The 11,180-nt window shown below is 68.3% G+C and overlaps 3 protein-coding genes across 7 annotated transcripts; all 3 read left to right on the forward strand.

Annotated features, from left to right (window-relative positions):
* The first annotated feature begins 608 nt into the window (after positions 1-608).
* SLC5A6 (solute carrier family 5 member 6) lies at positions 609-4,696 on the forward strand. Of its 3 annotated transcripts, XM_051614923.1 has the most exons (15): positions 950-1,357; positions 1,441-1,506; positions 1,585-1,636; positions 1,733-1,800; positions 2,155-2,309; positions 2,588-2,728; positions 2,808-2,937; positions 3,015-3,103; positions 3,183-3,295; positions 3,447-3,514; positions 3,591-3,677; positions 3,797-3,981; positions 4,089-4,186; positions 4,254-4,375; positions 4,466-4,696. In XM_051614923.1, exons 1-15 carry the CDS (start codon positions 1,028-1,030, stop codon positions 4,604-4,606), a joined length of 1,845 nt encoding a protein of 614 aa, XP_051470883.1. In that variant the 5' UTR covers positions 950-1,027; the 3' UTR covers positions 4,607-4,696. The 3 variants fall into 3 exon arrangements, with proteins under 3 accessions (XP_051470880.1, XP_051470881.1, XP_051470883.1); XM_051614920.1 differs by having other exon boundaries at positions 609-1,357; positions 4,089-4,375; positions 4,452-4,696; XM_051614921.1 differs by having other exon boundaries at positions 614-1,357; positions 3,595-3,677; positions 4,089-4,375.
* Positions 4,697-6,217: 1,521 nt separating this feature from the next.
* PREB (prolactin regulatory element binding) lies at positions 6,218-8,950 on the forward strand. The gene is made up of 9 exons (XM_051615647.1): positions 6,218-6,362; positions 6,565-6,760; positions 6,960-7,171; positions 7,356-7,436; positions 7,516-7,640; positions 7,760-7,933; positions 8,013-8,085; positions 8,166-8,325; positions 8,406-8,950. Exons 1-9 carry the CDS (start codon positions 6,228-6,230, stop codon positions 8,498-8,500), a joined length of 1,251 nt encoding a protein of 416 aa, XP_051471607.1. The 5' UTR covers positions 6,218-6,227; the 3' UTR covers positions 8,501-8,950.
* A 248-nt stretch (positions 8,951-9,198) lies between these two features.
* CGREF1 (cell growth regulator with EF-hand domain 1) lies at positions 9,199-11,141 on the forward strand. Of its 3 annotated transcripts, none has more exons than XM_051615523.1 (6): positions 9,199-9,232; positions 9,559-9,669; positions 9,895-9,972; positions 10,185-10,255; positions 10,331-10,455; positions 10,542-11,141. In XM_051615523.1, exons 2-6 carry the CDS (start codon positions 9,593-9,595, stop codon positions 10,980-10,982), a joined length of 792 nt encoding a protein of 263 aa, XP_051471483.1. In that variant the 5' UTR covers positions 9,199-9,232; positions 9,559-9,592; the 3' UTR covers positions 10,983-11,141. The 3 variants fall into 3 exon arrangements, with proteins under 3 accessions (XP_051471483.1, XP_051471484.1, XP_051471485.1); XM_051615524.1 differs by having other exon boundaries at positions 9,223-9,232; positions 9,459-9,669; XM_051615525.1 differs by lacking the exon at positions 9,199-9,232 and adding an exon at positions 9,262-9,335.
* Positions 11,142-11,180: the final 39 nt, after the last annotated feature.

Genomic DNA, 11,180 nt, shown 5'->3' on the forward strand with positions numbered 1-11,180 from the left:
ATTCCAACAGGGATCACAGTGGGCGCAGTGCCATGGTGTCGGCTCCCATGTGCCCAAGGCAGCTCCCAGCGCTGTCCCAGCAGTTTGGCAGCCTGGGGGCCCCCCTGCATGCTGCACCCCTGGCCCCCCAGCACTTGACTCTCCCGGCTCCATGCAGCCCTGTGCAGGCAGAGGGGGGGCCTCTGCCTGTGCCGCTGCCCCCTGCCTGGGGCTGCACCCCCTCCTCTCTGGGGCAGGGCTCGGCGGGGGCCCCTGTGAGCCGGGCAGGGGGTGCTGGGGCCGGCGGGGACTCCGGCGTCTGCTCTGTCCAGCTGGAGACCCTGTCAGTCCCCCCCTGTCCGTCTGTCCATCCCTGGCCGGGTGGGCTGATGGGGGTCTCCTCTGCTCCACCGGACGGGGGGCTCCTCCCGCCGGCGCTGGCTGGGCTGTGCCGCCCCGCGGTGCTCCTGGCGCCGGAGCGGCTGTGCCAGGCGCGGGGCCGGGGCGCTTGGCCGGGGGCTGTTGTGCTTGGCTGGGGGCTGGCCCTGCCGGGCTCGGCGGGGCTGCTTCTCACCGGGGGCGGCTGTGTTGGGCTTGGCTGCTCGGGGCCGGTTGTGCCGGCCTTGGCGGGGCCAGTTCTGCCGGGGTTGGGGCCGTAGGGCTGTTTTTGCACCGTGGCCTCGGCACGCCCTGGAACAAGCACCCGTTTGCCTTGGCGGGGACAGGTTGGACAGCCCAGGAGGGGGTGGGCGCCGTGAGCCCAGCCCAGCGGAGGAGGGTGGAAGGGCCGTTCCCCCAGCCTGCCCCCCCCGTCCGCGGGGCCCTTGAGGCAGAGGCAGAGCGAGCGAAGGTCCCTGCAGTGCTCCGTGCAGCTCTGACGCCCGTCCGTGCTCCCGCAGCTCCGTGTGCCGGGGAGATGCCGGCCAGGCCCCGCTGCCAGCGCTGCTGCCGGGGCTGGGGGTGCCCATGAGGCCGGCCGGGCACAGCTGGGGGGTCGGGCCGGGCAGCGGCAGCTCCAGCGAAGCGGCAGCGAGGGGAGAGCCCGGCCATGGAGTTCACAGTGATCGACTACAGCATCTTCGCCCTGCTGCTGGTGCTGTCCTCGGCCATCGGGCTGTTCTATGCCCTGAGCGGGGACCGGCAGCGCACGGTGCAGGAATTCCTCCTGGCCAACCGCAACATGAGCTTCTTGCCAGTCGCCCTCTCCTTACTGGCCACCTTCCAGTCGGCCGTGGCCATCCTGGGTGTACCGGGTGAGATCTACCGTTATGGAACCCAGTACTGGTTCCTGGGCTGCTCCTACCTGCTGGGGCTGCTCATCCCGGCCCACGTCTTCATCCCCATCTTCTACCGCCTGCGCATCACCAGCACCTATGAGGTGAGTGGGGAAGGGGACACACACAGACGGGGGGGGGCTCTGCACCCCGTGGGGTGGGTGCCCTGACCCTTGTCTCCTCGCAGTACTTGGAGCTGCGCTTCAACAAGACTGTGAGGGTGCTGGGGACTGTCACCTTCATCTTCCAGATGGTGAGTGGGGTGGGGGGGCTTGGGTGGGAGGTGATAGGGGGGAGGGCATGCCCGGCTGCAGTGTTGCTCTCCCCACAGGTCATCTACATGGGAGTGGTCCTCTACGCGCCTGCACTGGCTCTCAATGCAGGTGAGAAGGGTTGGGAGAGGGGATGCTGTGCTGGGATCCCTATTCTGCATGGGGGCGGTGACCCTTCCGCTTGTTAACAGTCTCTGTTCCTTCCAGTGACAGGCTTTGACCTCTGGAGTGCAGTGCTCACTATGGGACTGGTCTGCACGCTCTACACCACAGTGGTGAGTCTCTGCACCTCGTGGGGCCAGGGAGAGACCTGTGCCACCCTTCCCAGGTGGTGGTGAGAACCCCATGGCACCCCAGGCTGTGGTGATGGTCCCTGTGGCCCCCGCCCCACCCCAACTTCAGTGACAGTTTCTGTATCCCGTTCTGGGCTGTGATGATGGTCTGCATGCCCCCCACAGGCTGCAGTGACATCCCTGCAATCATGGTCCCTGAGCCCCACCTTAGGTTATGGTGATGGTCCCCATGCCCCCCTCCCCTGCATTATACTGATGGTCCCTGTGTCCCCCCCTGGGCTGTGGTGATGAGTCCATGCCCCACCGAGTTCAGGTGACATCCTGGTGTCCCCGCAGGGTGGGCTGAAGGCCGTCATCTGGACTGACGTATTCCAGACACTGGTGATGCTGGCGGGGCAGCTGGCTGTCATCGTGGTGGGTGCCCGGCGTGTGGGCGGCATGGCCCGTGTCTGGCACCTGGCCCACCAGGAGGGCAGGGTCTCTGGCATCAAGTGAGTCTCCGCCCATACACCACCTCCTGCTGCCTTCGCCTGCCCCACAGCACAAGGGAGCCCAGCATGGCGTGAGGACATGTGGGGTGTGGTGGGGACAGAGACCCCAGCAGGGCTGGGAACACATGGAGGGGCTGTGGTGGGGACAGGGACCCTGGCACGGCATGGGGACATGTGGGGCTGGGGTGGGGATATGGACATCAGCAGGGGTGGGGGCTGTTCCTGCTGCCCCCCTGGCATGCTAGGGATGACCCATGCTCTGTTCCCCCTGTCCCTAGCCTGAACCCTGACCCCTTTGAGCGGTACACCTTCTGGACACTGTCGGTGGGGGGGATCTTCATGATGCTGTCGCTGTACGGGGTGAACCAAGCGCAGGTCCAGCGGTACCTGAGCGCCCGCAGCGAGTGGGAGGCCAAGCTGTGAGTGTGGCCAGGGCTGGGGGGGGAGCTCAGGGCTGGAGGTTAGATCCCCCCACCCACCCTCACCTCTGCCCCGCAGCTCCTGCTATGCTGTGTTCCCCTGCCAGCAGCTTGTGCTCTGCCTCAGCTGCCTCACCGGCCTCGTCATGTTTGTCTACGACCGTGAGCACCCACTGGCACCCACCAACCGCCCCAGCGCCTCTGACCAGGTGGGGACCTCACCCCTCCCACAGCCCGTGGGGCCGGACCCCCTCCCGGCCTCCCTGGCACTGACTCCCTGCCCCAGCTGGTGCTGTACTTCGTGATGGACGTGCTGCAGGACCTGCCTGGGCTGCCTGGACTCTTCGTCGCCTGCCTCTTCAGCGGGTCCCTGAGGTGGGTGAGAAGCTGGAGGGGAACTGGTAGGGCTGGGGGGGCCCAGCTGAGACCCCTCCCACTTACTTTTTCCCCTCAGCACCATCTCCTCTGCTTTCAACTCGCTGGCCACAGTGACCATGGAGGACTTGGTGCGGCCCCGCTGCCCTGGGCTGTCGGAGTCACGGGCCACGCTGCTTTCCAAGCTGCTGGGTGAGGGAGGCAGCATGGGGAGTCCCTGGGACCAGGGGGTCTCCAGTACTAGAGGGGTCTGCAGGCAGCCCAGGGGTCCCCAGCATAAGTGGGAGTCCCCAGGACCTGGGGTTCCCCAGCACCACTGTGACCCCTCCACTCCTCTCCCCAGCTTTCGGTTATGGGTTGCTGTGCCTGGGCATGGCTTATGTCTCCTCCATGCTGGGTCCCGTGCTGCAGGTAGGGGGGGGGGTGGTACCCCCAGATCTGGCACCCAGCAAGCAAGGGGCCAGCACTGAGAGCCATGTCCCCCCAGGCAGCCATCAGCATCTTCGGCATGGTGGGGGGACCACTCCTGGGTCTCTTCTGCCTGGGCATGTTCTTCCCCTGCGCCAACCCCACGGTGAGTGTTGCCCCATCTGGCTGGAGGCACAGACCCCCCCCGGGGGGCAGTGATGGGGGGCTGGGGTTCCCCAAATCCACCCAGGGCTCAGCACCCTCTCTCCACCTCCCTCTGTACAGGGTGCTGTTGTGGGGCTGCTGGCTGGCCTGGCCATGGCCTTCTGGGTGGGCATTGGCAGCCTGCTGCACACCGGGGGGGGTGCCAGGGGGGCCCCTCCACCCAACAGCACCATGCTGCCCCCCGATAGCAACCTCACCACCCTCCTTGCCACCACACTTCTGCCCCCCACGCCAGCTCCCTGCAGGTGAGGGGGACGGGGTGGGGGGAGCAGCTCAGCACCAGGGTGCTGTGGGGCAGGGGGTGCTGCTCTGTGCCCCCCAGCCCTGACTCTTACCCCTCCACCTGCCCCAGAGGGCTGCAGAAGTTCTACAACTTGTCCTACATGTGGTACAGTGCCCACAACTCCACCACCGTCATCCTGGTGGGGCTCTTGGTCAGCTTTCTTACCGGTGAGTGGGGGGGGTGGAGGGGACTGCTGGCAGGAACCCCCACTCACCCCCCACTTTGCCCCCTCAGGCCCCACACCAGCAGGAGCCGTGGACCCCCGCACCATTTACCCCGTCCTGCCTCGCCTGCTCTGCTGCCTGCCCCCCAAGTGCCGGCGGGGGCTTTGCTGGGGGGGGGGCTCCCCTGCCCAGGTGAGGGTCTGGACCCCAGCACCCTGGGGGGAGTGGGGGGCAGGGGAGGTCTGTGCCCCTCCCCGTACTCCCGCAGCTCTCTCCCGGCAGGATGCCGACCCTATGGACACGGCAGCGAAGACCAACGGGGTGGCCGGCGGGCTGCCCCCCCCCGGGCGGCCAGAGGAGGAACAGGGCTACATCCGCAGGGCTGCGGCCCCCTCCTACACCCTGCAGGAAACCTCCTTCTGAGCCCCCCTCCCGGGGTTCTTGGCACCCCTGTCTGGGGGACACAGACCCCGTGGAACGGAGGGCACGAACACCCTGGGACAGGAGATGTGGACCATGCCAGACCAGGGGGCACAGACCCCCCCTCACCATGGTACACAGGCCCTGTGGGGTGCCTGAACCAAAAACAGGGGAGGGCTGGGTCCCTTCCCGGGGGATCTGGCAGGGCTGGGGACACTGCTGGATGCTGCCCCCTGCCCAGGGTGGCTCTGGGACCATGGCTGTGGGGGTGTGGGAGTGGTGCCCCCCTCCCTCCAGGCCAGGACTCTGCTCGGTGCCCCTGGTCTGGTCATGTGCCTTACTGCACCGCTCCTGGGCTGGGGGCTGCCTGGATCCCCAGCGCCCCTGTCACCCCTCTGTGTTTGTTGTCCCCCCCTCCAATAAATGGTACTGGAGCACAAGTGTTGGAGGAGCACCCCCACCTCCTTGCCATCCGCCAAAGGGGGACGTGGGACCTTCATCTTGCAGAGCAGGGGGGCCCTGCTGCTCCCCAGGAGTCGGAGGCTGGCCAGCCAGGGGGATTTATGGTAGCAGCCTTGCCCCTTGGACCCTTTCCCATGGTGGGGGCGGCCCAGCAGGCTTGGGGTCCTACGGGGGTCCTGTCCCACAGCAGCATAGGCGGGTGGCACTGGTGGGTGCTGCTACGGGTTTATTGCTGAGGGGCGGTTGGGTCAGGTGGCCGCTGGTCCCCTCAGACCCACCCCAAGGTTAAATTAACTGGGGGTCCTCACCCCGCTGTGAGCAGTGAGCCCAGACATCCCACTGCAGCCCCGCGAGCAGGGTGCGGCGCGGATCCCCTTGGCGCAGCCCCCTGTGCTGTGGGGGGAGCAGACAAGGAGGGTCCTGAGGCTGCGGGCTCCGTGAGGGATCGGGCAGGGATGTGCCACGTTGCCAGCTCCTGCGTGCTGGTGGCCACAGGGATGCGGGCCCCCCGGGGCTGGCGGCGGAGGTTGGGGCTGTGGCTGAGCGGGGCCACGGGACCCCTGTGCTGGGTGGGCTCGGCACAGAGCGGGGCAGTCACGACCCCCGCGCCCCCTCCAACCAACGGGGGGGGTTGGTTGGGGTTGGGGCTTGAGCAATGGGGGGGCTGTGGCGGCGGGGGGCCGGGGCTAGAGCGGGGGGCGGGGCTATATCGAATGAAGGGCGTGGTTATGGGTGCAGGGGCGGGGCTGCGCCGGTGGGGGCGGAGCTAGACCGGGGAGGCGGGGCGATACCAAACGGAGGGCGTGGTTATGAGCGCGGGGGCGGGGCTATGGTAACAGAGGGCGGGGCTAGAGCGGGGCCCGGGGCTATACCCAATGGAGGGCGTGGTTATGGACGCAGGGGCGGGGCTAGAGCGGCGGGGGCGGAGCTATACCAAATGAAGGGCGTGGTTGAGGTGCAGGGGCGGGGCTATGGCAACAAGGGGCGGGGCTATAGGGGGAAGGCGGGGTTATACCCAATGGAGGGCGTGGTTATGGGTGCAGGGGCGGGGCTAGAGCGGGGGCGGGGCTCGGTGGGGGCGGGGCCACGGCGGCGGAGGGGCGGGCGGCGGTGACGTACGCAGCGTGCTGACGCACAACGCGCTGACGTGTACGCCGTAGCCATGGCGCCGCGGCGACCGGCTGAGCTGTACCGGGCGCCCTTCCCCCTCTACACCGTCCGCCTCCACCCGCAGCGGCCCCTCGCCATCACCGCCGGCGGCGGGGGAGCCGCCAAGACCGGCATCCGCAATGGCGTGGTGCGGGGGCGCGGGCGGCGCCGGGGCGGGAACGGGGGGGATGGGGCGTGTAGGGCGGGGCAGGGCCCGGGGGTCTCAGGGCTTGTAGGTGTGCGGGGCGGGGCTGGAGGCCCAGGCCGGGGGTTGCGGGAGCAGGTCGGGGTGGTGTGAGCGCAGCCCCGGGGGACGGGGCGGGGGTCTGAGGCCCGTCCCCGTCCCGCAGCACTTCCTGCGGCTGGAGCAGATCGGGGGGCAGCTCAGCGCCTCGCTGCTGCACTCCCACGACACCGAGACCCGCGCCACCATGACCATGGCCTTGGCCGACGACATCATCGCGGCGGGGCAGGACGCCAGCTGCCACATCCTCCGCTTCAGCCTGCAGGCGCCCGAGGCCAAGAGCGGCTCCGCTGGGCGGAACGGTGAGGCCCGGGGGGGCGTGGATGTGACAGCACCTGCCCTGCGGGCTGTGAGGCAGGGGCTGAGGGGACTGCGGAGATGGGGAAGCCCCCCGTCCTCCGTGCCTGTCCTGGAGCCCCTGGTCCTTCCCAGATCTCCGGGCCCAGCCTGCCCAGTGCGGGGGGAGCTGTCTCAGGGTTCAGTGCCGTTTCCCCCCTGCAGGCAGTGGGGAGAAGGGGCCTCGGAAGCGGAAAGGCCCCAGCCCGGCGGCGCAGGGTGACACACAGAGCCAGACAAGCGAGGTGACAGTGGAGAGCCTGCACAGCGTGCGCACAGACTTCAGCCCCGACGCCCTGCAGAAGGCCGTTCGCTTCAATGCCGACGCCTCGCTGCTGGTCACTGGTGGGGCTGATGGCTTCCTCCGCCTCTGGGAGGTGGGTGCCGGGGGAGCCAGGCAAGGCGTTGCCGTGTCCAGCAGGGAAGGCCATGCCACATCAGTGCTGGGGTTCTGCGTCCATTGTTGCTATGTCTGGAGGGGCTGCTGTGGGCTCTGGACGTGGGGCTGCTATGTGGCTCTTGCTGTGGGACGCAGCTCTGACATCTGCTCTGCCCTTGCAGTTCCCCAGCATGAAGAAGACACTGGAGTTCAAAGCCCACGATGGGGAGATTGAGGACATTGCGCTAGGGCCTGATAACAAGGTATGGGGGGGAGGGGCTGTGCACCCCACCCCTTCCCCCTTTACAGAGCTGTTCCCAGACCTCCATGGTCTCTGCCCAGGTGGTGACGGCAGGACGGGACTTCCAGTGCTGCGTGTGGCAGCGGGACCAGCTGGTGATGGGGCTGCGCTGGAACGAAAACCTGCCCGGCATCCCTGACAAGGCCTACCGCTACCAGGCCTGCCGGTGAGGGCGGGGGGCCAGCAGCCGACGCCCCAGAGCGTCTGGGTCCAGGGAGGGGGGCAGTGGGGAGGGGGCTGCAGGGTGGCAGCAGGTCCCGACGCCCCCCTTGGCTCCCCGTGCAGGTTCGGGGCGGTGGCGGACGCGGCCGGGGCGCTGCGGCTCTACACGGTGCAGGTGCCCCACAAGCGGGAGCGCCGCCCGCCCCCCTGCTACCTCACCAAGTGGGATGGGAAGAGCTTCCTGCCGCTGCTGACCCGGCCCTGCGGTGCCGAGGTGATCTCCTGCCTTTCTCTCAGGTACAGGGGCAGAGGAAGTGGGGCTGGGGAGGCTGCCTTCCCCCTCACCTCACCCCTTCTCACCGCCCTCCCCCTGCAGTGACTCGGGCACCTTCCTGGGGCTGGGGACAGTGACGGGCTCGGTGGCCATCCACATCGCCTTCTCACTGCAGGTGAGCCAGGGGCACGTGAGGCTCGCCTACCATGGCCGGGCAGCCCCCGTGCCCCCTGCCCACCCTTTCCTGCCCTGCAGAGGCTGTACTATGTGCGGGAGGCACACGGCATCGTGGTGACAGACCTGGCCTTTGTCCCCGAGAGCCAGCGTGGGCGCGAGCTGCTGGGGGGGCACGAGGCTGCCCTGCTCAGCGTGGCCGTCGACAGCCGCTGCAAGCTCCATGTCCTGCCCCGCCGCCGTAGGTGCTGGGGAGGGGATCCCTGTCCTGTTCCCCAGGGGAGGCTCACAGCCCCCTTACCCACACCCTTCTTCCCACAGGCTCCCTCCCTGTCTGGCTGCTGTTGCTGCTCTGTGCCGGGCTCATTGTGGCCACCATCCTGCTGCTGCAGGTCGCTTTTCCAGGCTTTCTGTAGCCCCCCCAGGTCCCTCCATGCCAGGACAGCCCCCCTGCATCTGGATGGACCCCCTGCCCTGGGACAGGATCCCTCTCTATCAAGGACAGACCCCTCTGTGCTGAGATGGGACCCCACCCATACAAGGACTGGACTACCCAATGCCTGGCCAGTACCCCCAGCACCAGGATGGGGCTCCCCACGCCAGGACAGACTTTTTCCTGGCACCAGGACATTCCCCCCACCTGGCTGGGCCCCTCATGCCTCACCCCCCCACAAGCAGATTGCACCGGGGTTGAGGGCGTAGCCCTGGCCCCAGGGATCAAACGAGGGTCCTGGGGGCTGTGGGGGACACCCGGCCGGCAGGATGGAACCGGCTCGGCACGGGGCTGGCCCCGGGAAGGGAGGGGGGGTCTCACCAGCCCCCGACCCCCCCCCCCCATTGCCGCCATTAAAAGCTGGAGAATGAAAGCGCCGGACCTTCTGTGCGGGGGCGGGGAAGCCACGCCCCCTCCCCACGCCCACGCACGTGACCACGCCCCTCGTGGCTCTGCCGCGCCACCGGGGGCTACGTTAGAGGCGGGGGGGGCGGGGGTGCCGGTTAACCCCTGCGCTGCCGGCGGGGCGCGGCGGGGCGGGGAGGGAATGGGATCCCCCTCGGGCAGGGCAGGGCAGGGCCCGGCGGGCGGGGAACGGGTCGGCGACGTGGCCCGGGGCGGGGCTGGCGGCGCCCAGGCGGTACACCGGGACCGGGTGAGTGGGCATCGGTGAGGGGTAACGGGGGGATTGCTGCAGGTGCCATGGGGAGGAGCTGCAGGGTAGCAGAGACTGGCCGAGGCGGGGGGTTCCGGGACAGGTGGGTGCTGCGGTCACCGTCTCCGTGTTCGTGTGGGCGGGGGGCTGCGGGCAGAGAAACAGGCAGCCAGGACGGGTGTTCCCCGGACAGACAGGCGGTGCCGTGACCATGTCTGTGTGGAAGCGCCTCGTGCAGCGCCTCCCACCCCGCTCCAAATGCCGAATCTTGCCTGCCCCCCACATTTCCCCATGGCTTGGCACGGCCTCCTCCGGCGCCCACCCAGACGCTGTTGACCGGCTGCAGCCCGAGGTCGCAGGATGAGGAACCCACTGGTGGCCCGGCTCCTGCTGGTGGTCTCGGCTGTGTGGGCAGCCCCCCAGGCTGGGAGTGGCAGGTACGGGGCTGCACGGGTATGGGGTGGCACAGGTGTGGTATGGGTGCAGGTGGAGGCCCAGGTGGTGCATGGTCAAGGACCAGGCACAGGGGTGCACCCTGGGCTGCAGGCCAATGGACACACACACATGCTGCGTGGGGCATGTAGGGACATCTGGTCAGGCAGCCCCACCAGCTGCCCCTTCCCAGATGCACAGGTAACCCCCACCCCTCCTCTCCTGGCCAGGCCTGAGACCCCCCTGTCCACAATGCCGGACCCTGATCCTGACCCTGACCCGCTGAGCCTGGAGCTGCTCACACTGCCGTGAGTCCTGGCCCCATGGGGAGCCCTACGGGGAGTCCCGTGGCACTGAGCCCTGCACCCCGGGGCTGTGCGATGGGATGTGGGACACAGGCAGTGGCCAGCTGGCCATGGGGCAGGGTGGTATTGGGATCAGACATATGGTAGAGCAGCCATGGGGCAGGCTGTGGGATGGGGTGGTGGTGCATGCCCACCTCCAGCCCTGCTGCCTTCAGGCTGCTCCGGAGCATGGTGCAGAGCCTGAGTCCACCAGACTGGGATGCAGAGGCCATGACACGGGAGCAGGGTAAGGTCATGGCGGGCTAGGGTCCATGGGGGTCAGGGACGTGGCCCCAGCCTCATGGCACCCCATGTCCCACAGCTCTGCTCTACCTCTTCGTGCTGCACGACCATGACCGGAGCGGGCACCTGGATGGGCTGGAGCTGCTGCAGCTGCTGGGGATGCTTCTGGCACAGCGGGATGGGACACAGCCAGGCCCAGAGGCGGTGGGTCCCATGAGAAGGATGGCCCCCTGGCACCCCCAGGACCCATGGGCCAGGTCCTCACCCTGTCCCCACTCCTGCCCCCACAGGTAGTTGAGCTGGTGGACCGAGCCCTGGAAAGGCAGGACTTGAGCAGAGATGGGCTGCTTGACCCCTCTGAGCTGTTCCTGGTACCTGGCCGGGACCCGGAACTTCCCAGGCAACCACTGTTACAGCCCCCCGGGCAGCCTTGGGCTGGGGCTGTGCCTGGGAGGGACACAGAGGGACCCGGGGAGGACCAGGAGGTGAGAGGTCCAGGGGATGGCCCAATGGAGGGGCAGGCAGCCCCCCAGGCTGAAACCTCCCAGGCTGGAGCTGTGGAGGTGGAAGAAGCCCCTGAAGCAGAAGCCCCCAGTGCTGAGACTGTTGAGGCAGAGGAAGCCCTTGAGGCTGGAGGCCCTGAGACTGAAGCCCTCAGTGATGGAGCCCCTGAGGCTGGAATCCCCCAGGAGGAGGCAACCCCAGTCTGGAAGGACCCTGGGGAGGGGTAGAGGATGGGAACTGTGGGGTGCAATGCCCCCACCGCTCCCTGCCCTAATCAGAGCATGTGGTGTGTGGGGGGTTCCTGCACCCCTCATCCTGCAGGGGGTTGGGGGTGCTGGGGCCAGGCAGTCACCCCTGTAACCTGGCAAGATGGAGAAATAGAGGAGCTGGTGCCTGTGCTGGCCTGGGCTGTGGTCAGTGGCCCT

Source organism: Apus apus, chromosome 3 (genome assembly GCF_020740795.1).
Source record: "Apus apus isolate bApuApu2 chromosome 3, bApuApu2.pri.cur, whole genome shotgun sequence".
In the NCBI taxonomy this organism is placed as follows: domain Eukaryota; kingdom Metazoa; phylum Chordata; class Aves; order Apodiformes; family Apodidae; genus Apus; species Apus apus.

What these genes read in the sequence shown, in the direction of transcription:
- SLC5A6 (XM_051614920.1), top strand. Translation starts at nt 1,028, where the DNA reads ATGGAGTTCACAGTGATCGACTACAGCATCTTCGCCCTGCTGCTGGTG. An exon ending in TGCACTGGCTCTCAATGCAG is followed by an intron (nt 1,637 to 1,732) that starts GTGAGAAGGGTT and finishes TGTTCCTTCCAG; the next exon opens with TGACAGGCTTTGACCTCTGG. An exon ending in AGCGAGTGGGAGGCCAAGCT is followed by an intron (nt 2,729 to 2,807) that starts GTGAGTGTGGCC and finishes TCTGCCCCGCAG; the next exon opens with CTCCTGCTATGCTGTGTTCC.
- PREB (XM_051615647.1), top strand. Translation starts at nt 6,228, where the DNA reads ATGGCGCCGCGGCGACCGGCTGAGCTGTACCGGGCGCCCTTCCCCCTC. An exon ending in CCGGCATCCGCAATGGCGTG is followed by an intron (nt 6,363 to 6,564) that starts GTGCGGGGGCGC and finishes CCCGTCCCGCAG; the next exon opens with CACTTCCTGCGGCTGGAGCA. An exon ending in ATCTCCTGCCTTTCTCTCAG is followed by an intron (nt 7,934 to 8,012) that starts GTACAGGGGCAG and finishes CTCCCCCTGCAG; the next exon opens with TGACTCGGGCACCTTCCTGG.
- CGREF1 (XM_051615523.1), top strand. Translation starts at nt 9,593, where the DNA reads ATGAGGAACCCACTGGTGGCCCGGCTCCTGCTGGTGGTCTCGGCTGTG. An exon ending in CTGGAGCTGCTCACACTGCC is followed by an intron (nt 9,973 to 10,184) that starts GTGAGTCCTGGC and finishes TGCTGCCTTCAG; the next exon opens with GCTGCTCCGGAGCATGGTGC. An exon ending in GGCCATGACACGGGAGCAGG is followed by an intron (nt 10,256 to 10,330) that starts GTAAGGTCATGG and finishes CATGTCCCACAG; the next exon opens with CTCTGCTCTACCTCTTCGTG.